Genomic DNA, 21,901 nt, shown 5'->3' with positions numbered 1-21,901 from the left:
CCGGGAGCGAGCGGAAAGACAAAGAGCGGCAGCCTTGGTGAAGGGTCCAGTGGATGACTATGCTCAGGAAAAATCGCGTAGATACAATTCTCAATTCAACCCTGAGGAAACTGAGCGAGCCCATCAACGCCAAAGACGACATTAAGACGCATGTACATAACCATAGCATACCTACATCACCTCACTTTTTTTTTTTCACAATAGATAATTAACATGAATAGCGTAAATAATTCTTTACGAAATTGTGTATTACTGTATATGGGGGTGCACACAAGAAAAACTGAGTAGACATACAACAAGACAAATTAAAGGAACGCATGTAAAAAAAAAAAAAAAAAAACGGATCGATCAAACAATACGAATAAAATATATGGAAAGGAGGAGGAGCCATGTAACTAGTTGGATGGATAAATAGTAGAAAAACCGGGAAGTGATGATAGAGGGGGAGAGAACGCGAGGAAGACTGTAGGTAAGGGTATGAAAGGGACAAAAAGACTATATGAAATATGTAAAGAATATAAAAAGAGATGTGGTTTTGGAGAGTGTCGCTGGAAAAGGTCGATTTATGCTGTGGACATCAAGGGAGCCCGCTCCGTAGTTCGTTCACAACTGTCTGACATGACTTCGACATCATCCTCTTCTTCATTGCCTTCATGGTCGTCTCCTTCTATTTCATCGAAATCTTCTTCAACGCCGCTGTCCGAGTCCTTGATAGTATCAGCTTCTTTTCTAGCAACGACTTCTCTATATCCTTGCACCATCTTCTCCATTGCTTCAAACCATGTGTATTTGCGAGAGGAGACAATTGCATCGCGACCCATGGTGGTTCGTAAAGACACATTGTCTACGAGGCGTTCCAAGTTGGCTTGATATCCTTCAATTTGATCTTCTCTTGACATACCGTCTGTCACATCCAAGAGCAAACCAGTTTTTTCATGGGCAACTAAATCGCAAACGCCTTCAGCGTTAAGGCCGACCACAGGAAGGCCAGATGCCATGGATTCTAGCACCACTTGACCGAAAGTTTCAGTGAAAGATGGGAAGGCAAATATATCAGCAGATGCATAGGCTGTGGCCAAATCCTCTCCTTGAAGATAACCAGTGAAAGTGACAGGCGTGTTGGAAGCTGCCAATTCAGTTTGAATTTCGTCGAATGCTGGACCATGTCCGACAATGACAAGATGGCACTTGTTGTGATCCATTCGTCGGTAGCTTTGAATCACCAAGCCGAGGTTCTTCTCAAAGGATACTCGACCAACGTATAGGATGACGGTTCTTTGACTGGCTTCTTCTTCTGAAAGACCCATCCATTGTGCTCGTAATTCGCTCGATTTTCGTTGTGGTGAGAATAGACTGATATCGACACCGCGTGGCCATATGCATAAATTCTTGAAGTTTTGTTTTTTCAACATGTCAGTAGTGGATTGGGAGGGACAGAAGGTCAATCGGCAATGGGAGTGGCAGAATCGGTTCCAGCTCCACATAGCAGGTGTGAAGAAGCCCCAACCAAAGTGGCCGCAATAAGCTGCGAGATTGGTGTGATAAGAAGAGACCATGGGAACATCTGGACAATAAAGGTAACATGCTGCCAAGGCCGCAGCACCGAGAAATACCGGATCTACTAGATGAATTACGTCTGGCTTGAACTCCTGGAGCTTCTTGCCAAACAGTGGACGCCATAAGTTTAGCTTTAGCTCTGGATAAGGTAAAAAGGGAATACCAGCTGTTCCAACTAGTTCATGGCCAGCATAAGTCTCCATTCCACTCTCGGGACCAAGGAGAATAGCTTGATGACCTTCAAGTTGTAGATGCTCGAGTAGCCGAGCCAGTGTTCGTGTGACTCCGTCGACTTTCTGATAACAGGATAAGTTGGGAGGACGAACAACAGTTACAGCCAGCAGGAATAGATACTCACTGGAAGCCAGTTCTCTGTAATGATGGCGATCTTCATGTTGGTGAAGGATGTTTTTTGATTTGGACTACAAAAGGGTGGGTCCAAGAGTTGGTTGAATAGGTACGAATTTATTGGGGACAAAAAAGTTCACGTGCGGAGACTAAAATAAGCTCGCTTAACCAATCAACAGCAATGAATGAGTCGTTGTGCTCAGCCAAAGCATCTTTGAGGCGGCCCGATGAGGAGCACGTTTTTGCAAGGTCTGGTATGTTTCAAACATGGGTCATCATGGTATGTAACGGGGGCATAAGGGATTGGATAAGAGAGCTTCTGATCTATCTACGCTTATCCTCAAATGGTGCCAGCAGAAGGCATTATTATTTTTTTAACTTTTTTTTATCATTTTGGATTGCCAGTTAAACGCAAATGATACACTCGCTGTGAGACGTAGCTTAGGCCAATCACATACATTATCATTCCCTCCTGAGGTTATCCAAGCGCGCTTGTAAAGCAGCATCTTCATCGGTCATACCTTCCGCTTGAGCGATGCGTTCGGATTGGGCTGGTGTTGCCTGTGCCAGTCCAACAGGGGTATCCACGAGCTATGGTAGCGGCAGGCGCATTGGCCACATGAGTTTCTTTACTTTTTTTTTTTCCCTTGCCTCACACAGCTGACAACTCACCTGCTGATTCATATCAATGCCTATTTCGTCAAGAACTCTCTCTACTATTTCATTAGTCTCGGCTTCGTCGTCCTCTTCTTCTACTGCGTCATCAATCGCATCATTCATCATTTCTTCCTTCATATCCATAAATTCACTCTCTCTTTCAAAGTCCATCATGATTTTTTGAATTTGAGGCAAGTTCATTCTTCTATTCATGGATGCCATGGCTTTTGTGGCTCCTTTCATGGCTTCTGACATTTGCTGTGTCGATCTCAATGTCTAATATAAGGATTTTGGTGGGGGCTTGAGTATATGTATTGTACCCCATTTTTGATCTGCAATGCAGGCTCACCTGAATACGTAAACTAACGGCCTGAAGCTGTGTCTTCATTTGGTAGAACTTTTGAATATAGCGGCGTGTTCGGACTAGATCCTTGGCCATGACCTTACAGGCATTCTGTAAAAAAAGGGGAAATAAAAATGAATCAATGTGTTCATCCTACACAGCGGCTTGCGTAAAATATCAAGAAATACTTCGGAAAAAACTCTCTCATTACCATTTGGTTTGCCTTGGCTGACTTTTTAATATCAGCAATTAATTTCTTTTCTTGTTGCTCTAACTTGATGCGCTCGCGATCGAGCTCTCTCTGCGCCTTGTTCAGAGATCGCTGATGTTGCCGAAGCATTTCAGCTGGGGTCTTTCGAGAACCAAACAAAAAGTTCTATTATCAATAGTTAGTAATGATGAGACGGCATTCTATACAATGAGGGATGAGTAAATTGGAATGTCTTGTACCATTCTGTAAGACTATCGAAATGGAAGGTTATTGCGTAGGTGGTTGAAGCGTTAAGAATATCAGGAGGCGGACAGTCAAAAGTTTACAGTAGCCTGCCTGGAAGCCTCCAAACCCCGCTTCATGTCTCTACCCAAGGCAAATCCCACCCGATCATTCTGGCTCAACCACAATCCCCTTGAGTCCTATCGCACGACCAAGGAATTGCCCACTAATGGTACCTTAAACGGTTATGCCTTTTCTCATTTGAAAATTTCCTTACTCATGGTGTACTATTGCAGCCGACGTGGTCATTGTAGGACTGGGTCTTACAGGAACCGGAGCTTTGTTCAACCTATCACGGAAGCATCCCCAATTGAATATCCTAGCACTGGAAGGTGAGTGGACGTAAAATAGAACTTTTCCCCTGAATCAAGCTACAACGCAATCAAGACTAACATGAGATGTCAGCAAGAGACCCGGTGAGCGGCGCTACAGGACGGAACGGTGGTCATTTGACTCCTTTTTCATTTCGCGGATTTCGTCAAGATAGCGAGATAATGGGTGAAAAACCCGCTTATCTAAAGCGTTTGTTGGAGCGTCACAATGCTGACCATCTCGTTGGCATTATTAATGAAAATTCTATCGCATGCGACCTCCAAGAAGGAACTGGGAATCTGCAGTGTTGTGATGCCCAAGAGTTCGCAGACGCTAAGCTTGATTTAGCCGCATTTGAAGTAGCTGATAAACGTTTCGGTGGAAACTTGCTTGAGGATGTGGAGATTTGGGAAAAGGAAACCGTGTTTGAGGTAAGTCATGCTTAGCCGGACTTGGGGTCACTGGCGGTTTGACGACTAAATCTCTTCTCAATGCGATGTTTAGAAACTGGGCGATAACAGCGCTGTCGGTGCTCTACTTATACCCGCGCATCAGTTATGGCCGGCTAAACTTTGCTGGGGATTGCAACAAGAATTCATCAAGAATAAAAATGTCAACATTCAATCTCGTACGCCAGCTACTCGTATCTATCAACAAAAGGGTTCCAGTAAATGGCAGGTGGAGACACCAAGAGGCAGTGTCGTCTGTGACGTTGTTCTTCTTGCTTCCAACGCATGGGCTGGCCATTTACTGCCGTCAAATTTGCAAAAGGCGTTGGTGCCAACTAGAGCACAAGTAATTGCTTTCCAAAGCGAACAAGATCACAAAGTGAACGTCAAAGAATGGACGAGAGGATTTACCCTTCATCATGGGTCGGAATACATGATCAGAAGAGGAAAAGATGGAGTATATGTGATTGGAGGCGGAAGAGAAGACATCCCTGGACAGCAGATGTATGAAAGTGATGATTCCGTTCTCAACAATCGAGTTGGAGCTGCCTTGCGATCTGTGATGAAGTCCATATTCCCCGAACTTTTGCCTGAAAGTGAAGACCGCATTCAAGAGTGGACGGGCATTATGTGTTATACCCTCGATGGTAAACCCATTGTCGGTCAAGTCCCTGGTGCACCTGGCCAATTCGTTGCTATAGGTTACAATGGTCACGGCATGCCATTTGCCTTCCAATCTGGTCAGTATATTGCAGAGCAGGCTGTTAACTATCTTCAGCGTAATGCTTCTAGTGTTGCTGACGAGAAAATACGCGAGCCGACTCTTGTTCAAGAAGCTTGGCAGCTGTTTGATCCCAGTCGATTTGATGGTGCACTAGCTGAAAAGTTGGATGGAGGTGTCAGTCTTCCATCGACCTCCAGGTCGATGCGCTTAGCTAACACGTTACGACACAATAGACATTGGTTGTTGCTAGGTCTTCTTTTCCTGATCTTTGGCCAGTACGCCCTATGCTGTAAATAAGCTTCAGCTATATGAACACGCGCTGTAAACACCACCATCATTTTGAATATCTATCAATCATTGATTTGCAATCCGAAAAATGGAAATCAGGTGTATTAAAAATCTATGTGATCATTGAATGGTTGTGTTGTGTTTTATGTATACAGTAGTTTGCAATAGGTTGGGTCGCCTTGATGTAAAGTTTACTTTCTCATAAGAAGGTAAATGTTTTCACCGACAGTTATGTTTTGCAAGTGTCTGAAATCACCTTCAAGGCACATCAACAGACCACCGAAGGAAACATACACAGCACTAGAGGAGAATGGTGGTTAGAGGTTGATGAGAATGTCGATACATAGCCACTGCCGTTTCTTTCTTTCCACTTACACTTTTTGACCTGCACCGAGTGGTGCGCTGCTGCTACCACTATTTGCCTCGTCGAATCGGTACACTTTACCGTACATGACATATTCGTATTCATCGCTGAGATCTCGATCACCGGGTGCTCGTTCACGCCAGCTTTCACGCTTCTCAACACCAGCAGCGGCACCAGAGCCTCCGTTAAGCGCCAAAGAAGAAGCAAGCACCAAGGAAAACTTTTCGCCAATCTCAAGTGGGTAAAGCTCTGTGTTGTAATCCAATGTCAAGTCCATTTCGTAGTTCTCAGAACGAGCACGAACACGGGACACTGCAATATGTTGTTGAATTAATCAACTGTGCCCATTCGGACTAAAAAGTAAAATTTGGGCATTCTATTCTAATTACCTCTGTCGAATCGCTTTCCTTCTGGATCAATATCCTTTATATCAAAAATATCTTGAAACAATAGATTATCGCGTGACATGATAATACAAGTGTAGAGGGGAGGGGAGGGAATGGAAGATGTTTACAGGATTCACGGTGAGCAGAAAAAACCTTGAACTTTGTGACTGCTACGTCAATTTTGTATAGCTTGGAGGAGCGTACCGTCGTTTGATAAATTTGACAAAGTACAATGGCAAACTACTGACCGCTGTTATTACAGCAACCTTCCACACAAACCGTGTCGTCAGGATGAATGTCATGTCTTTTGAAAGTAGGTGTTAGAGTGCGTTTGCTACGTTGTGTTTATCATTGCGACAAATGCTTACCAAAGTAGGTTGGTAAGACCCACATAGATCCAACGTAAATGAGAATAGTGACAATTTCTGATATAATCATGATACGATGCCTGATAATAGGGTGTTAAATAGACTCGCATTAGAAAAACATATGACCCTCCTTTTTCCTTACCATGTATTGATCTCGAACGCAACCATTAATAACTCATTAAAGATCAACGCCGTAAACGATATAGATACAATATGGATGAATTCATCCTCGAACAAAAGAATGGACAAGATCATGATCGCTCCTCCTGCAACACTATGTGAGTATACCATTCAGAGCTATCCAGTGACACACTAAAGTTAGGTTACCAACCTTGATAAACGCTGATGAGGAGCCAAGTAAAGAATGTTCGGTACGACAGTGATCGTCCCTGAATGACGTTTGAGTCACATATTAGATCAAATGCTGTCAGGCTTCATAACAAATCTTTTCCAAACTTTCACTTACCTTTGTCAAATCTTTGTATAGTTCGGGGTATAGCAGCGCTATATCTTCACTGACGTCTTGATCCAGAACTAGCGAGAACACAGGAGCCATAGTATACAAAGTAGCATATCCGACTATTAACATGCCTTGGTAAAGAGCAATAGGAGCAAAATAGAAGAAAGCCGAGAAAACAGCTTGCATCACCGATATGATGAGACCACGATGAATGACAAACTGCGCAAGCTTTGCTGACCGTTTGTAGCTGTTACGTCCATGCCAAACTATGTGTGGATAGGCTATTAGTGACAATTGCCCTACACGTCGCCGCCCACAAGTGTAATAAATGACTTACGAAGAAGCTTGGTCAGATAACTAAACTGCATCACCGAAAAGTCAGCGGCGAGAGAAGCCTGTCGTCCTTCCTTTCCAACAATACCAACACCGACATCGGCGGCTTGAATCATGCTGACATCGTTGCCGCCGTCACCAATACAAAGGACACGCTTTCGTGTATATGCTTTGATCAACCTTGTGATATCCGCCTAGATTGAATGCGTCAGGATACATTCTCAAACTTGCTGTAGCTCACAGTACACTTAAAACGTGTCTTACCTTTTGAGTGGGAGAGCATCTACAGGCAACCACGACAGGTAAAGATGTTGCCAGCTCAATAAAATCTTCGTTGAAATTATCCAAGTACAGCTGTTGATGTAACATGAGAAACCCGTATCAACCAAAAAATATCGAACATATTATTTCAACCATACCTGCAGTGATTCACCGTCGATAACAAGACAGCAGTCGGTCATTGACCTTAAGTTATCAAGCTCGTCAAGGGCCTCCATGGAGGATTTTACTGTGCGATTCAAGAGGTTAGTCGGGTTATATCATGAGAACTACGCATGATTTAGGAATGTGATACTAACGTCTTGAAATTTGGTGAATGTTTTGATTTCGGGAAACTAGTTTAGACGATACTGCAATACAAGTTGCGGTTTCGATCTTATCACCTGTATCATTGTAGATTGATATTAGGTAAATAATATAAAATTACTTGTATCCGCTTGTTAAATCCTACCTGTCAACATCCAAATCTTCAATCCTGCGTTTCTCATCAATTCCAATGTATTGCGGACACCATCCTGTAGCTTGTCCTCAACACCCGTCAATCCCAAGAGTTCTAAGTCGCTTTCGAGACAGCTTTCTACGACCTCCTGCTTGCGGGCATTACGGTCGTGAATGCTAGTTTCCGCTTCATGATATCTAAAATCAGAATTAGATGACTGGTTCATCTTTGTAAAAGCATCCCCTACTTGCATTATATACATACCTTTGTCTAAAGTCTTCGTATGCTTCCTCAGATAGGCGCTTCTTTGCAACCACCAAAGTTCTGAGACCTTCGCGAGCCATGTTGCCACACTCCTCGTCCAACCTGAAAAATCACACGATGTCCATATTGTTAGCTATGTTCAATGCGTCGGGTTATTGATCAAACAACGTGCTTACCAATCATTGTATTGGACAATCCGGCTCATAACAACATCGGCACCCTTCTGATAGAAGGTGATTTCGTTGGTCAACTTATCGCGAACAATGATACCCATGCGCTTGGATTCACTAGTGAATGGGAAGACTTGCAGGACTTCGAACTCGTGTATATCGCCTGATGAAGCAATGCGCAGATGGATCTCTCGAATGTCACGGAAAGTAAGAGCGACACCAATTTGTTCAGTCCACTTCACAATCGCCACTTCGTCAGGACTGGAGGCTTGATATGCAATGGTCCCATCTGTGCTAATAACAGGTGTGACCTACCACAGAAAACAAATAATTAGACGTTGGCTATAAGGAAGTCGTGCAACCATGAGACATATAAAAATCTATCATACTAACATTATGGCAAAGTGCCAAGGCCTGCACAATATCCTTTATGCGAGAAGAGATATCTCGGCGCCCCTTTCCGGAAATTCCAACGATACCTCCACTGGGTTGTATATTTGCAGAAGTTCCCGCACGCTTGTAGCTAGGTCGTGTCTGTTCATATGCTGTCTCAAGATGGGAAACGATTTCATCCATAGAATCAATTCCATAAGACATCGTGCCCATATGTAGCTTCTTGAGTTCCATATCTATGAAATGGCTTTGTTAGAGAGACTCACATCACTTGTTGTCAAGCAACACTTCTCGTTATTACCATTCTTTGTAAGAGTTCCCGTCTTATCCGTTAGCAAATATTCTATTCGGCCAAGCTCTTCAGGCAGAGTGCTAGTTCTAACAATGGTGCCTTGTATTTCTCTATCATGCTCTATTTGTCGACCATAGACCGTTTTGCCCATATCCAAATTGACGCGCAAGCTTTTGTACCATGAGATGAGCAATTATCTTTCATATCGGTGTACATATTGGAGAACAAAACATACCTGATGGGAATAATAGACGAAAATAAGATAAGGAATCGGAACACATAGATATACCATATTCCTTGGAATCCATTCAGGCCAACCATAACAATAGAAAGTGCCAAAGTTACGAGAAAGAGAATCTGAAACATGGTAGCAACAACCATCTTTAAAACATATTCGACTGGCAGGTAACAAACATTAGATAGAATAAAAAAGCCCATACCTTTGCGAGTCGATTGATGTCTCTATCCAAAAGACCAATTTTGGTCTCTGGATGACTTGTATTCATGACAGCACGAGTATCTTTACCGGTATATATAACAAATCCAACGGCCGTTCCAGATGCAAGGACAGTGTTCGTCCACAGCGTATTTTCAACACCAAGAGCGTCAACATGAGGTTGTCCGTTGTTGGTATTGAACTGAGTGAAAGTTCCAAGAAAAGAATGAATGTCCTTGTGAGGGGCATCGGCTATGTAATGCAACCAACTAAAATCAGATGCAATTCGATTCCTACTTCTCAATCCTTCTGCTGTAACGTACCGTAGATCTCTCCTTCCAGTTGATTAATGCTGTCATCGGTAGGCAAATTTTGTGTGGTAGGCACTGCCAAGCGTAATTTCCAATCGGTTTCACCATCGAGCTGATCCGTGCGAATGAAGCATGCGCCACTCGCTTCAGTTGTGCGTAACAAAACCATATCAGAGGGTACTCTTTGATCTTTCTTCAAAACGACAAGATCGCCAACACGAATTTTAGAACTGGGTATACTGCGCTGTCCGGTAGATGAGAGGACAATGTATTGTTGTGAGTTGGCTTCTTTGTCTCGTACATAACGTTGGTAATCATCCATTGCCTCCTTGCTAATCGTAACCAAGAGAACAAAGCAGAGTGGTCCAAAGTACGTGAAAATATATCCTGGTGGCGAAAATGCATAAGCAAGTCAGCACTGGTTGAATCAAACATTTGAGATGCTCACCAATCTTTAAGGCTGGAATAAATTGAGATAAAGCAACCAGAAGAAAATACAGGTTGAAAAAAACTTTGAACTGAACGAGCATCAAGTAGTCAGATGGCTGGCAGTCACCGTATACGCATATAATTGATGTTTGGACTTACCTGCTCGTACATCACAAGTGGTAAGAAGGTTATTATATTGTACTTCTGATTGACAATCAGATTGGGAGAAAACTTCTTCTTCGCTCGATCTGTTGATTAGAAAGATTGATCAATACTGATAGCAACCTGATGTGTCGTTTCATGCGATATTTGCGTTTCAATTACCATCTTCATGAATATTGATTGTTCGAGCGTTTAGGCTTTTTGGAGCTCGCTGAAATACATTACTGAGAGTTGATTTTCCTTTTGCCTTTCGTTTCCGTGGATGGTGTCTATCTATTGATTCGTCGTTATCCTGCAAATGAGGTGAAAAGTGTCAGATGCAAGCATATCAGGTCGGTTTAGTTTGAAACAATACAAGTACCGCCGTGGAACCCAGCAATGCTTCTTCGTCCATCAAAGGCTCTTCATCCTCGCTATGTATAGAATCCGATGTTCTGTACTTGCGTGCCGAGTCGGAGAAGGGCATAAGTTTCCGCAATTCGATGGGGCGGGTTTCCCTTGGCATGCGATGGAGAAGAAGTGGAAAGGAATCAAGTCCCGCACAGACAAATTTCAGACGTCACAAAAACTTCTTTCTGGCAGGCTGGAACGCGCGACTTTGCTTACACCAACCCTTCTCTATCACTATGACGGACGTCCTTAGCGCCCCTCAATGGTCGCAAGGATTTGGCGATCTGCACAATTTAATAGCAGAAACCTTAAGATCACCATCACCGCCTGCTATTAGGAGATTGCGACAAGGAATTGAAGCCTACCGTCCGCAATTTTTGCAGTTGCTTGACGATCCACCCAAGAATCAAGATCACAGAAACACCATTATTTCCGGTGAGTTTGACTGACATGCCAACCAAATGCTCTCAAATAATGCACACTAACTTTATTGTAAGGTCGAGCAATTATCAATGGCGATCGCAAAAAGATTAATGAACAGTTTATGAAGCAGACCGTGTTCCTGAGCGACCAACTTAACATTGACGAACATGTTGCAGCATCTCTCATTTATACTGGAAAGTCAAACATGACCAAGTTTGACAACTCTGAAGTTGATAGTGCTATTACGCTTTATCATATGGAACGAGGTTACCTTTTGGAATGCCTTATTCAACTTGTTATCATGGCCAGAAATGCAAACGTGGATACAACCCTTCGAGAAACTAGCTATACATTTATTGCCGGTCTTGTCAGCGAGTCCATTTCGACCGATATCTATAACAAGGCAAAAATAGGAACTCTGCCGACCAAAATTTTGGCCACTATTGATAGACTACAAAAGCAAATCGAATCCATCGAGAGTACTGGTGCATTAGAAGGCGCTCAACCAACAGCTGCGACAGGAGCACAGCCTGGATTCGGAAAGCTTGGAACAGAAATCTCCAACTTCAGACTGAGACGTCTCCGCGATGAGCGTATAGATCTGGCCAGACTCCTGTATCATATTGCTGCTTTAATTGGCCTCGATACAGACGAAACTATAGCACTAGCAAAGAGTTTGAGAGAACGCGGATCCAAGACAGATATTGGACATTACCTTCTCATGTGCTTTTTCGCTTCCACCAACATGAACTTTGATACCTCTATCAGCAGCATGAATCATCAAGAAACGATTTGCCAAGATACAAAGTTCATTGAGCAGTTCGACCAAATATTAACAGGAGACGGCTGGAGTTCAGTTTCAATCAGAGCTTCAGTGGCTCTACAATGGTCTCTTTTCCTCGTTCATGCTGTCAAGGCTCACTCTGACTTAAAAGACCGATTACCTTTTGGAGAAGATCGAGTGGCTGTCGTGGTCCAACGTGCAATTGGTGACAACGTTTTCAAATATCTTGGAAAAGAATTGTTAAGCTTTCAATGCGACAAAGACAGAGCGTTCAACAAAGCAGGACGTTCGAAATCCGGCAGTAGCGCAAGCGACTCATCAACCAACAACACAGAAGTCTGTGAAAGCTTTAGAGAAGCTTTTATTTACGAGATTGAAGCCACATCCATTGCCTTCATACATCATATGTCAACAATTCTACGACAGATGAAGTTGGATGAAGAAGATGCTGATATCCCCATGTACCAAATGGGCAATGCCAAAACTGCTATTGTTCCTGCAGAGACAAGCCAAGTTACCTGTCATGATTTGGAAGATTTCGTTATATTGCTTGCAAATGTTTATCGAAATCGACCGGAGGCTGGACTCAAATTCTGGCCCCCCAATGACAATGGCTTGAACAACTTTCTCAAGTGGATTACAGAAGTTCGCGTGGTGGGCACAGTCCGAGCTGTGTATGAATTTTTGGCTTCACTGGCCACCGGCGAGAAATGTGCTCTACAAACATTTCACTTCTTTAGTGCTGAAGGTACCACTACCAATCCTTCATCCCAAAGCCTTTTCTCTTGGCCAAAACTTTTTGCTGCCATCAACTTTTATACACCACTATTGAGTAACTACAACAAGGACTCACCAGCGACTTTGCCTTTGGAAGAAGAACGGGTTTTGGCCGCCTTTCTCCATGTTTTCCGTCAAGTCATTTTATATTCGGATGTTGCCAAGAACTTCTTCTGGGAAAACGAGACTTTTGCTGCCTTGGCATCTTTGATCAACCTCTTGGGCTGCCCTACTACTCCAGCACTCCGCGCATCTCTTTATAGTTGCATTGCAGCTTTTTGTACAGCCAAGGATGATGGCACAGAGAATACCACAGCCATTCGTTGCTCTCAGCAGATATGGCAGGTGCTCGAGGATAGTGGCGTGTTGACTACAAAGAAGCAGAGACAAGCACTTGAGACGCAACAGCGACAACAACAGCAAACTGGTCTTTTGGGACAACCCTCGCAAATCTTTGGCCTTCCAGGAAGTCATCCTACTTCGACCATCCGTGTTAGCAGCTCTCATCAGGAAGGAGGCATGGTCTACGATATTGCACAGGAAAGCAAACTCGGAACATATCCTGAAACGCTGGCTTTCATCCACCTTTTACAATCGTTAATTCATGAAGCCCCAAAGGCAACAGGAAAGATGCCAGAACTGGTTTCCATTTCACAGTCCATTCCTGATCGCTTAGGTGCAGCCACCCGCTCTCCTGGTACTGAACCCTACATCTCTCTCATCATCGATGAAGTGTTCTTGCCTGCTTCAAGTCGCAAGTACAACTACCCCACTGAGAAGTGGAAAGTCATAGAGTCGTGTCTGGCCCTCTTTGAAAAGAGTTTGCTCACATTTAATCTGGGATCTTTGAACAGCAGTCCCAAGATGGGTATGAGTACAGACAATATCCTCCTGACGTACATCAGCCATCCAGGATTCGAAATTTTGAAGCGATTGCTGTCGGGCTCAAAGTTTACGGTGGAAATCTTCAAGATTGTAGAATATGGCGTTCAGGCTGTTCACGACAATACTTTCCGGACTCAATATTTCACAAAGTGCGTTGAACGATGTCTTTCCATCATCTCACATACCTTAAAAGTGCAAAACACCTTTTGCAATGTCTTGGTACATCAATTTAGCAAGAACTCGTCAGGACTTTCTGGCGCTGAAATTTCAATTGCTGGATACAAGTATCCCGCTTTACCATCTGTCGTGACACTAGACACTTTCCTTCTTTACCACGCCAATGTGATTGTTCAAATTGCGTTGTTTGTCAACTGCCAAGACAGTGAGCAAATCAGTGTATCCAGCATCAGCATCATGTCTGCTTTGTCTGCATCTCCAAACCTGTCACAGCTTCCTACTGATTTGAAGAGTACCAGCAGTGGTCATTCGATTATCAGTGGACTAGGTGCCAAGCTGACTCAAGTCCTGGCCGCCAGTCCCGACCATCTATCCATTATCCATGGCTTTTTGGAACAATTAGAGATTGGCGAACCTGAATCTATTGGCTACAATGATTCTGACTTTGATAGATACAATATCCCTTTCTGGGTGACCAACGCAAGTTCTGATAACTCCTCACAAGGCACGCTTACTTCATCTGTTCGACTTGCTATTGTCAATTTGATTCTCGAGAATTTGGATGGCAAAAGATCAAAGCCAACCATCGCTCACTATATCTTGGGATATGATGTTTTTGGATCCATTGTCAAGACGGATATCAAGGATCCTATCTCAGCAGGTCCCAAAGTATCGTGTCTTCATGCCATCTTGGCCTTGTTGCAGTCTGGTGTTGATGGTAATGCAGAAAGCATTAGTGGTATGATGGACGAAGAGGATCGAGAACTGGCTCCTCTTTACGCAACACATCCTATTCTGGCTGAGAAATGTTATCAAATCATCTATAAGCTTTGTTCAAGTGAAGCCACGTCTCAACCCACTACAAGATATCTGCGCACTCGAGAAGACTTCTTCTATGTTCAGTTCAAGGCTCTGCCTAGCAAGTTCTCAAGTCGGTCCAGTGGACCGGTATCACCTTTCCAAGGCACGCTGAACTCATCTGATGGTACCAGTATGGACATTGATTTTTTCAATCTCAAGGCACTGTTGCATTTGCGAACATGGCTGCTCAAGTCTATAGCGATCGAGCTCCATTTGACCACGTCAGCTGGTCAAAAGTCTTATTCTAACCGGTTGATGAGTCTACTGTATGGCACCAACCCAATACCCGACGATATGGATGTGGAAATGACGGACTATAGCAATTTCCAGCAGCCACTAGCCAAGATGCTTGAAATCTTTAGCTCTCTAGATTTCACATGGACAAGTCCAATCACTGAAAAGGCCAATGGATTTAAAGCTCAATACTACCGTGGATTCTATGCTGAAAAGTTCCAACATGAAAATGATCAGGGTTGTCCACTTTATGATATCCCTGCGGCCTACCACCATCTCCGGTCGGAGTTGGACCGACAAATCCAAGCTGGCACCATCACTTCAGTCAACGAAAGTGCCTTAGTGGAAGATGAAATTCAACGTATTTTGGAGGTTCTGATTGCTCAAAACCAAAGCCGTGAGATTGCGTTTGCTCGATACCATTGTTTGCGGGCATGGAAACAAGTGGTCCATTTGACCCTGACTGAGTGTCTCGACCTCATTCCTTCTGATTCTCGCGAGCACATCTTATTGGATTTAATCAACGCATTGCTCCCCAAACTCACGAGCGACGCCTACAGCATCATCACCTACGATATCACAGAGTTGCTTTTGGCATGCATGACTCGACTTCGTGACCATCATCGCAGTAAGGGAGATGGCGAAATGAAACTGAGTTCACGACTTCCTGATGAAAAACTCAAGAGCTTGTTCAGGGGTATTCTCGAATTCGGTAACACTGACTCTACCAGCATTGCTAGTCGTGGCAACATGTATGTGACCTTGCTCAGCTTCTTACTGTACATGGAAGAAAGTCGGAAACAAACTCCTTCCGATCGTCTCAAGTCTCATATGCTCGCCGTCGTCAATGCCGATGGAGATAACTTTATACGGCAGCTCTATAGAGATGCTCAAGATGGTGTCGATGTTTGGCGAACGACCGCTAATATCACCTTGAATGCTCTCAGCGCTATTGTCGATGTCGTCCCCGCTTCAACATAATGACAGTCGAAGAAAAAAGAGAACAAATAAAAATAAAAACATAGGGGATCTTTACCAGTACTTTTCCGTATCCTATACTGTCTATTGAAAATTAGGAACCAGAGCAGAGAGCCTGACATTTATTCTCGCAATCATTAGTAACTTAAAGCATGGCAGGAGAAACAGAAGCAAACATATACACTCACAGTTATCAAAGTATGAATGTATGAGTTTATTGATATCATGCATAGGATTTATTTGAAATTTAGCAAAACGAATCATCTCAACGATTGTATGGGCTGCTGGAGATACGAGATATAAAGGTCGATTTATGGATGCAGAGATTAACATTGATGAACAAAAGGGAACAGTGATATATGTTTTAAATCAGCGGGACTGACTTCGCCAGCCTATGCTTGTTGCATTTATGAAATTGCTATTGGCCAATAACCTGCTCCTCAGATTTAGATAGACAGAGGTGCATCTTCGAAAGAAAAGACGGTGTATTGGAATATATCCGTTTATTTTGGCAGAATTCAACATTCTGATACGAAGGTTAAACTTGGATGATGGCAGCGCAAATTATTTCTAAAGGACTGTACTTTCGATATATTGCTCAATATGACAGGAAGAATAATAATAATAAAAAACCACAATAATGTACGAGTGCCATGTTTAATTGGTTTCTTTACTTTAACGTTGGTGACAGTAGATACTTTAGAGTTGGTGTGTGAATGTCAAAAGGTATGGGTTGACAGGGAGACGCAGTGTTATTTATGGGATTAAAGGGAAAGGGGGAATGTTGTTTAGTATTGCATTTTAAAGTGGAATTGTTGGCCGCCGCCACCGGAGAAGTCACCAAATGGGAAACCATGGAAACCGCCGCCGCCAAATGGATTGCCTCCGTGATGGAATCCACCGCCTTGTTGTCCACCGGTTGGATCATATGGATCTTGGCCACTATCATACTTTTGTCGCAAGTCTAATGAGAATCCGAAAGGTAACCAAAGAATAGATCAGTACAAGGATTCATTTCCTGCTATACATCCAGTGCAGCACAGCACATATCATTTAAATCAACTTACCGTCATCGTACAACACTTCATAGGCTTGATTGATCTCAGCCATCTTGGCTTCAACTGCTTCAGGACCCAACTCTCCAGAGTATTTGTCAGGATGCCATTCTTGAGCAAGTTTGCGATAGGCCTTTTTGATTTCTCGCTTGTCGGCATCTTTCGCTACTCTGAGAATCTTGTAATAGTCCCTGGTTTTGCTACGCTTGAGCAATTTCTGTGCTTCCATCAACAGTTCTTGGACTCGTCTATTTTGACCTCCAGTTGCTTCTTGCGCTTTGTTCAGAAGTCGAACAGCCCCTTCAAAGTCCTCTTCTCCCAGTGCCAATTCACCAAGATTCGAAAGAGCATCAATGTCATTCTCGTCCATGTCCAGCGTGGCCGAGCACCATTTCTTTGTGTTAGCAGTGTCGCCTTTTTTCTGAAAGCCGAGATTGGAAGAAAAATTATAATCAATGTTAGCACTAATCTCAGTTCCAGTGTATACGTATATCTATTTTTTTGCTTTTTCCTTACCTGACCGAAAGTTTTACATGCCAAAGAATACAGTTTTAGGGTGAGTCGCCTTGGCATTTTACCAGTAGCACCAAGAATCTGTTCTAATTCGTCTACTTCTTCATCTACAGTGGCAATCAGTCCTTTGTCTTCACTGGTACCCACAAGTTTCTTTGAAGCAGCCGTAAACTTGTTGGATTCATAGTCTGCTGTAGCGGCATTGACGGACTTGTCTAATTTTTTCAACTTTCTAAACAGGGCTTTGCATTGTTTTTGCTCTGGGTCGTAGTGGAGACATTGTTTGACGTGGCTGAGAGCGCCTTGAGGCTCATACAAGGAATAGTAGTTGATTTGCGCCAACTTCATCAGGACATCCTCATCACTTGGTGACAGGTGGGCAGCTCGTCTAAAATTAAAAAAACCAGTTGAGCAGGGGGCTACCAATACTGCATAATCCTCTCTTTTCGGCTCCAAACTTACGTGAGGTCCCCAACGGCTTCTTCTATTTCACCTTTGGCGATGTGGCATCCAGCTCGTAGCAACCGTATGCTGGTGGATTGAGGGACGGTTGGCACAACGGCTGAAAGCAGTCGAATACATTCATCATAGTCCTTGTTGTCAATGGCCTTCTTGGCTAGATCAAAGTCCGTTCCAGCTTGTTGTACAGAAGCATACTATAGTAGAAAATGATCAGGTCAGAAGAGGCACAAAAAAAGGACATACGGAAACATTTTAAGGGCAAAGGGACAGGACAATGTACTTACCAGAGTGGCAGCGTCTGCATCACTTGGATTGATCTTGACATAGGCTTTCAAATCCGCTTTTGCCAAATCCAAGTTTCCTTCCTTTGCATAGATCTTTCCTCTTTGCAGCAATGCCTGATGAAAGTCGGGCTTAATGGACAAAATGGTGGTAAAATCCTCCAGGGCAGCGCTGTTACGGCCAAGGGACAAATAGGTCGTTGCTCTTCGATAGTATGATACATAGTTTGCTGGATCTTTACCTGAAAGAAAGATGATGAATAAGTGGGGGGGCCAAGAATATAGCCAACACTAAAGAAGGGACAAAGTTCACTTACTGATGGCAGCGTCAAAGCTAGTCAAGGCTTCGCTGTATTTGCCAGAAACAAGCAATTTGTTTCCATCATCCAGGTACTGCTGAGTGGTCTTTTCCGATGCTAGGACCGAACTAACCGGTAGCAATAACGGAATCAGGCAAGCTAATAGCAAGCGATGGTGTTTCATGGTGAGGGGATGGAGAGAGAAGAGCTACACAGTGTGAGCTTTGTCGAGAAAGCAGTCCTAATTATAATATGAAGTCACGGGTAGACACGAAATGAGATGCTATTGGACCAAAGGGGTCCTGGTCCATGACGAGCAGGTTTTGGAGGATAACAGCACACATTCTTTATGTAAAGAGTAAGGAAAAAATGTACTGAAAAAATGAGAATCTAAGCTACATGCATTTTCATGACTTCTATGTTGGCTTTTTTCTTTTTCACCTCTTGTCCCTATTGTTAGTGGTTATGAATAGGTTTGTCGAGATTGATCACCGTCGATGGCTGTTGTTGTTGTTCTGAAAGTTCGGGACTTAATGTACCAAGATTGTTTATACGTCTTCGATTACGACCAGCTTTGCCAGACATGGTTGCTCTGAAAGTCTGCCATACATATTTTCGGCATTTTTTAGCATTGGGAAGATCTTGTATCATTTTAGCAATGGCATTTTTACGCAGCCCAAAAAACTCAGGTCCGACTGGACTATGCTGGTAGTCAAGGTTGCGTATTGAAAAAGCCTTTCGAACCACTTCAGTCCAAACCGTGGTAGGAGTTCTTCCTTCAAAGACGGTGCCACGATTATCGTCTGCTTCAACTTGAAACTGCGACGGAGGAAATAGTCAAAAGTAAAGGCATTAGCAACGGAACAGCGCGTTTTTGAAAAGAATGAGTGGGTCCATTCATCTTTCTTTTACTTACTCTTGGTTCTTCACCACCATCCACTATTCGACATGTATATTGGGTATCCCGCTTGGCATCAACCATGCTGCGATACCATCTATGGTAAATGAGGAGGGATGTTCTTAGAATTTTCCATGAAACCATTTTTCCAAATTAGTACTTCATATTGACATCACGTACTTTTTGATCGTGTATCCTATCGGGTAAATGTAGCGTGCTGTATGGAAGGCTGGACGCTCAGCGTCAATCACACCTAAATTAATGACGGTCCAAGAGTCTATCTCCACTGGTAAAATAGGCTGACCACAGTGATCTCGCTCCATTTCATAATAAAACCGTCCGCTTTTTGGATCAATATCCTTGACTTTCCGTTTTTTGGCCGCAGACCGCCGGGAGGGCTTTTGTAAGGACGATGGTGATTCCAATTCATCGTGGGTGGGGTCGTAGTTTGAGCCATCGGATTCTAAATCTAGCAATCAGTGGAATCGTCGTAAGTTTGTTGTGGGGGGAACGATGTCATCTATTTCATTCATTTAAGCATAAAATTTAAAGTTCTTGAAATGACACAACTTACCAGCTTCTTCATCATCCTCTGTATTTTTTTTTATGCTACATGCAAAAAAAGTTACTTTCTAAATCAGTCATAGCACCTTTGGAAAAAAACAATCAATAGGTAGATAGATTTCAATAGAACCTTGGGTTGCTCGTAAACATGGGTAATCTTCTTTTGTCTTCCATGCTGTTCTTGCGTGGAACGATGTTCGGGACATCCTGATGAATCAAAGCGCCAACTCGTTGTCGGTTTTCGGGAAAATGCGATCTGAGGGTTGGACTTTGATGGTTCATGGTTGTGTTGGTAAAGGGAGCTTCCAAAGCGGGCTGTTTTCCTTTGTCACGATAGATCGAATAGTATTCGTTACTTGTCGACTGTGCCTCATAAGCAATATAATCCATGCTTTTCGAGGCAGGTTCGGCTAATCTATTGGTCTGACAATCAAAGTTAGTGTAAATGCTACTACAGCACAAAAGCTTATGGTGGAAAAGGTGCTCTAGAAAAATTTTTAGTTCTGGAAAAGGGAGCAACCGCATTGTTGATCTTACCCATTTTAGTTTCAAAGTGACCCGTATTTCAGTCAGGTATGAATGATTGCTAGTCGTATAGACCTCCCCCGAGATCTGCTTGTTTTCTCTTTGATCGCTTTCAATGATCCAAGAAGAAAGGCCATGTCCTTCCCAGATAATGGTTTTAGCTGTGTCTGGGGGTTGTGCCGCGATCTCTTCATAACTCATGCTATATACAGAAAACTCTTGAGAGTCAAAGAACATTTCGGGACTAAGAAGTTGGAGTTTGGCAGCGATGAGTGCAGAAGCGTGATGTTATTGAAATGTCATGACAGAACAAACGGACAAAACTGCGCATCAAAGTACCTTGCGCGACTGATGGCCATAAGGCATTGCGATAAAGGCACGTTCGTGATGGTGGTGTCTGGATTAACATTAATATGATAATTAAAGGCCGTATAGCAGGATTTCATGTCGCCTTCAAAGCTGTAATACACTTTCACTGAAAAAAACATGATGTTTGAGAGCGAAGTCGTGAAAATGGATGCGAGCTGGTCAGATAGAAAACCAACCCTACCTCGTGAAGGTGACCGTGTGTGTGAAGGCCTCATGACAGAAGTATTGGTGGTGGAAGTAGGCGACGTTGAGTTTGGCGTATTCCATTCCAAGGGTCTTATATTATAGTCTGCTTGTTGACTTGGGAGCGCATTAAGTGAAGGTATTTTACTGGACGAAGTGGTATTCGACGATGAATCGTTGTGTGAATGATAGTGGTTGGCAGTCTTCGTCGGAGATGCAATCCTTGGAAACATGATTCATGGGAATACGAACCAAAGGGCATCAAAAGGCTGACAGATGCAACGATGAAAGAAAAAGACAACGAGAAGGAAAAGAACAAAAAGACTTTTGAAAAAGAAAAGTGTAGAAAAACAAAAAGTTGTCTGTTGGGGGGTGGCAAGCTGCCCATGGTAATAAAATAGCGGATTTTGCGCTCCGATCCATGATTGGCTTGCTGACATTGTCTTCTTGTAACAGGTACAACAGGATAGCGTTTTACCCGCCTATTTTTATTTTGAAAGTGAGAAAAAGCGCAAGTCGCACGCTTACCCACAAACGTTACTTTTTCCTTGCGTTACATAGATTATCGCGTGAATAGGCGACAAGGCCAAAGTCAGTCGTGTCTTCAATTGCTTTAAAAAGCAAAGAAGTATAAGTCAGATTAAATAAGCAACTTGGGGGTAGCGAGCTGCCATTCTGAGGGGGGATACCACCCACGGAATACCGAATAGAATGATGACTTGGAGTTTCATTTTGCAAGCTTCTGTGTTTGGGTGGTGCATCACAAGCTTCATCGGCCCTTCAAAATTTGGGCTGATGAACTGTAACCGGGTTGCTGGCACTATAGCTAATCCTGATCTTCGGATTTCTGACTTTATACGTAAGCCAACGACTGCACGGCTACTTCCTCTTATTCAAGTTGCTTTGGAGCGGAAAACAGACATATCAAAAGACCGCTTCAGAAGGAGATACTATGGCAATTCTACTGAGCAAATGGGGGGCATTTG

The 21,901-nt window shown here is 43.3% G+C and overlaps 9 protein-coding genes across 9 annotated transcripts; 2 read left to right on the top strand and 7 right to left on the bottom strand.

Annotated features, from left to right (window-relative positions):
- Positions 1-26: 26 nt before the first annotated feature.
- K450DRAFT_257998 (uncharacterized protein) lies at positions 27-477 on the bottom strand. Its single transcript, XM_051591760.1, has one exon. The coding sequence runs from the start codon at positions 389-391 to the stop codon at positions 209-211; it is 183 nt and encodes a 60-aa protein (XP_051441182.1). The 5' UTR covers positions 392-477; the 3' UTR covers positions 27-208.
- K450DRAFT_257996 (uncharacterized protein) lies at positions 367-1,990 on the bottom strand. The gene is made up of 2 exons (XM_051591759.1): positions 1,916-1,990; positions 367-1,853 (listed from the first exon to the last, which is right to left on the bottom strand). The coding sequence occupies exons 1-2, from the start codon at positions 1,949-1,951 to the stop codon at positions 564-566; spliced, it is 1,326 nt and encodes a 441-aa protein (XP_051441181.1). The 5' UTR covers positions 1,952-1,990; the 3' UTR covers positions 367-563.
- Positions 1,991-2,340: 350 nt separating this feature from the next.
- Positions 2,341-3,436, bottom strand: K450DRAFT_257989 (uncharacterized protein). Its single transcript, XM_051591758.1, has 5 exons — positions 3,356-3,436; positions 3,117-3,281; positions 2,912-3,016; positions 2,578-2,838; positions 2,341-2,496 (listed from the first exon to the last, which is right to left on the bottom strand). The coding sequence occupies exons 1-5, from the start codon at positions 3,356-3,358 to the stop codon at positions 2,368-2,370; spliced, it is 663 nt and encodes a 220-aa protein (XP_051441180.1). The 5' UTR covers positions 3,359-3,436; the 3' UTR covers positions 2,341-2,367.
- On the top strand, positions 3,305-5,488 carry K450DRAFT_257985 (uncharacterized protein). The gene is made up of 4 exons (XM_051591757.1): positions 3,305-3,570; positions 3,635-3,730; positions 3,804-4,141; positions 4,215-5,488. The coding sequence occupies exons 1-4, from the start codon at positions 3,477-3,479 to the stop codon at positions 5,178-5,180; spliced, it is 1,494 nt and encodes a 497-aa protein (XP_051441179.1). The 5' UTR covers positions 3,305-3,476; the 3' UTR covers positions 5,181-5,488.
- On the bottom strand, positions 5,272-6,375 carry K450DRAFT_257981 (uncharacterized protein). The gene is made up of 4 exons (XM_051591756.1): positions 6,290-6,375; positions 5,925-6,225; positions 5,547-5,847; positions 5,272-5,471 (listed from the first exon to the last, which is right to left on the bottom strand). The coding sequence occupies exons 2-4, from the start codon at positions 6,001-6,003 to the stop codon at positions 5,363-5,365; spliced, it is 489 nt and encodes a 162-aa protein (XP_051441178.1). The 5' UTR covers positions 6,004-6,225; positions 6,290-6,375; the 3' UTR covers positions 5,272-5,362.
- Positions 5,975-10,765, bottom strand: K450DRAFT_257978 (uncharacterized protein; the record flags this gene model as incomplete). Its single annotated transcript, XM_051591755.1, has 21 exons — positions 5,975-6,225; positions 6,290-6,369; positions 6,432-6,555; positions 6,621-6,678; positions 6,756-7,015; positions 7,087-7,276; positions 7,347-7,436; positions 7,502-7,590; positions 7,661-7,744; positions 7,813-7,997; positions 8,065-8,166; positions 8,241-8,545; positions 8,628-8,863; positions 8,929-9,089; positions 9,155-9,276; positions 9,360-9,607; positions 9,679-10,053; positions 10,115-10,184; positions 10,255-10,343; positions 10,420-10,549; positions 10,619-10,765. The coding sequence occupies 21 exons, from the start codon at positions 10,760-10,762 to the stop codon at positions 6,092-6,094; spliced, it is 3,276 nt and encodes a 1,091-aa protein (XP_051441177.1). The 3' UTR covers positions 5,975-6,091.
- A 97-nt stretch (positions 10,766-10,862) lies between these two features.
- K450DRAFT_283666 (uncharacterized protein) lies at positions 10,863-15,993 on the top strand. Its single transcript, XM_051593487.1, has 2 exons — positions 10,863-11,082; positions 11,145-15,993. The coding sequence occupies exons 1-2, from the start codon at positions 10,884-10,886 to the stop codon at positions 15,767-15,769; spliced, it is 4,824 nt and encodes a 1,607-aa protein (XP_051441176.1). The 5' UTR covers positions 10,863-10,883; the 3' UTR covers positions 15,770-15,993.
- A 326-nt stretch (positions 15,994-16,319) lies between these two features.
- K450DRAFT_257968 (uncharacterized protein) lies at positions 16,320-18,584 on the bottom strand. Its single transcript, XM_051591754.1, has 6 exons — positions 18,395-18,584; positions 18,081-18,319; positions 17,797-17,990; positions 17,338-17,722; positions 16,834-17,242; positions 16,320-16,730 (listed from the first exon to the last, which is right to left on the bottom strand). Exons 1-6 carry the CDS (start codon positions 18,558-18,560, stop codon positions 16,555-16,557), a joined length of 1,569 nt encoding a protein of 522 aa, XP_051441175.1. The 5' UTR covers positions 18,561-18,584; the 3' UTR covers positions 16,320-16,554.
- Positions 18,585-18,645: 61 nt separating this feature from the next.
- Positions 18,646-20,749, bottom strand: K450DRAFT_257960 (uncharacterized protein). Its single transcript, XM_051591753.1, has 7 exons — positions 20,703-20,749; positions 20,376-20,607; positions 19,969-20,323; positions 19,849-19,883; positions 19,455-19,743; positions 19,293-19,371; positions 18,646-19,195 (listed from the first exon to the last, which is right to left on the bottom strand). Exons 2-7 carry the CDS (start codon positions 20,377-20,379, stop codon positions 18,833-18,835), a joined length of 1,125 nt encoding a protein of 374 aa, XP_051441174.1. The 5' UTR covers positions 20,380-20,607; positions 20,703-20,749; the 3' UTR covers positions 18,646-18,832.
- Positions 20,750-21,901: the final 1,152 nt, after the last annotated feature.

Source organism: Umbelopsis ramanniana (assembly GCF_025399195.1).
Source record: "Umbelopsis ramanniana AG unplaced genomic scaffold K450scaffold_69, whole genome shotgun sequence".
Lineage (NCBI taxonomy): Eukaryota > Fungi > Mucoromycota > Umbelopsidomycetes > Umbelopsidales > Umbelopsidaceae > Umbelopsis > Umbelopsis ramanniana.
Note: the sequence above shows the minus strand (reverse complement) of the source record. Positions and strands in the feature narration are given on the sequence as shown.

What these genes read in the sequence shown, in the direction of transcription:
- K450DRAFT_257968 (XM_051591754.1), bottom strand. Translation starts at nt 18,560, where the DNA reads ATGAAACACCATCGCTTGCTATTAGCTTGCCTGATTCCGTTATTGCTA. An exon ending in ATGCAGACGCTGCCACTCTG is followed by an intron (nt 17,991 to 18,080) that starts GTAAGTACATTG and finishes TTTCTACTATAG; the next exon opens with TATGCTTCTGTACAACAAGC. An exon ending in CATGTAAAACTTTCGGTCAG is followed by an intron (nt 17,243 to 17,337) that starts GTAAGGAAAAAG and finishes CTCGGCTTTCAG; the next exon opens with AAAAAAGGCGACACTGCTAA.
- K450DRAFT_257998 (XM_051591760.1), bottom strand. Translation starts at nt 391, where the DNA reads ATGGCTCCTCCTCCTTTCCATATATTTTATTCGTATTGTTTGATCGAT.
- K450DRAFT_257985 (XM_051591757.1), top strand. Translation starts at nt 3,477, where the DNA reads ATGTCTCTACCCAAGGCAAATCCCACCCGATCATTCTGGCTCAACCAC. An exon ending in CAAGGAATTGCCCACTAATG is followed by an intron (nt 3,571 to 3,634) that starts GTACCTTAAACG and finishes GTACTATTGCAG; the next exon opens with CCGACGTGGTCATTGTAGGA. An exon ending in GAATATCCTAGCACTGGAAG is followed by an intron (nt 3,731 to 3,803) that starts GTGAGTGGACGT and finishes ATGAGATGTCAG; the next exon opens with CAAGAGACCCGGTGAGCGGC.
- K450DRAFT_257981 (XM_051591756.1), bottom strand. Translation starts at nt 6,003, where the DNA reads ATGTCACGCGATAATCTATTGTTTCAAGATATTTTTGATATAAAGGAT. An exon ending in AGGAAAGCGATTCGACAGAG is followed by an intron (nt 5,848 to 5,924) that starts GTAATTAGAATA and finishes AACATATTGCAG; the next exon opens with TGTCCCGTGTTCGTGCTCGT. An exon ending in CTCGGTGCAGGTCAAAAAGT is followed by an intron (nt 5,472 to 5,546) that starts GTAAGTGGAAAG and finishes ATTCTCCTCTAG; the next exon opens with TGCTGTGTATGTTTCCTTCG.
- K450DRAFT_257989 (XM_051591758.1), bottom strand. An exon ending in CAGCCAAGGCAAACCAAATG is followed by an intron (nt 3,017 to 3,116) that starts GTAATGAGAGAG and finishes CTTTTTTTACAG; the next exon opens with AATGCCTGTAAGGTCATGGC. An exon ending in CCGTTAGTTTACGTATTCAG is followed by an intron (nt 2,839 to 2,911) that starts GTGAGCCTGCAT and finishes TCCTTATATTAG; the next exon opens with ACATTGAGATCGACACAGCA.
- K450DRAFT_283666 (XM_051593487.1), top strand. Translation starts at nt 10,884, where the DNA reads ATGACGGACGTCCTTAGCGCCCCTCAATGGTCGCAAGGATTTGGCGAT. An exon ending in CAGAAACACCATTATTTCCG is followed by an intron (nt 11,083 to 11,144) that starts GTGAGTTTGACT and finishes CTTTATTGTAAG; the next exon opens with GTCGAGCAATTATCAATGGC.
- K450DRAFT_257960 (XM_051591753.1), bottom strand. An exon ending in ATGTTTACGAGCAACCCAAG is followed by an intron (nt 19,884 to 19,968) that starts GTTCTATTGAAA and finishes TTTTGCATGTAG; the next exon opens with CATAAAAAAAAATACAGAGG. An exon ending in ATGGTGGTGAAGAACCAAGA is followed by an intron (nt 19,196 to 19,292) that starts GTAAGTAAAAGA and finishes CCTCCGTCGCAG; the next exon opens with TTTCAAGTTGAAGCAGACGA.
- K450DRAFT_257996 (XM_051591759.1), bottom strand. Translation starts at nt 1,951, where the DNA reads ATGAAGATCGCCATCATTACAGAGAACTGGCTTCCA. An exon ending in TTACAGAGAACTGGCTTCCA is followed by an intron (nt 1,854 to 1,915) that starts GTGAGTATCTAT and finishes TCCTGTTATCAG; the next exon opens with AAAGTCGACGGAGTCACACG.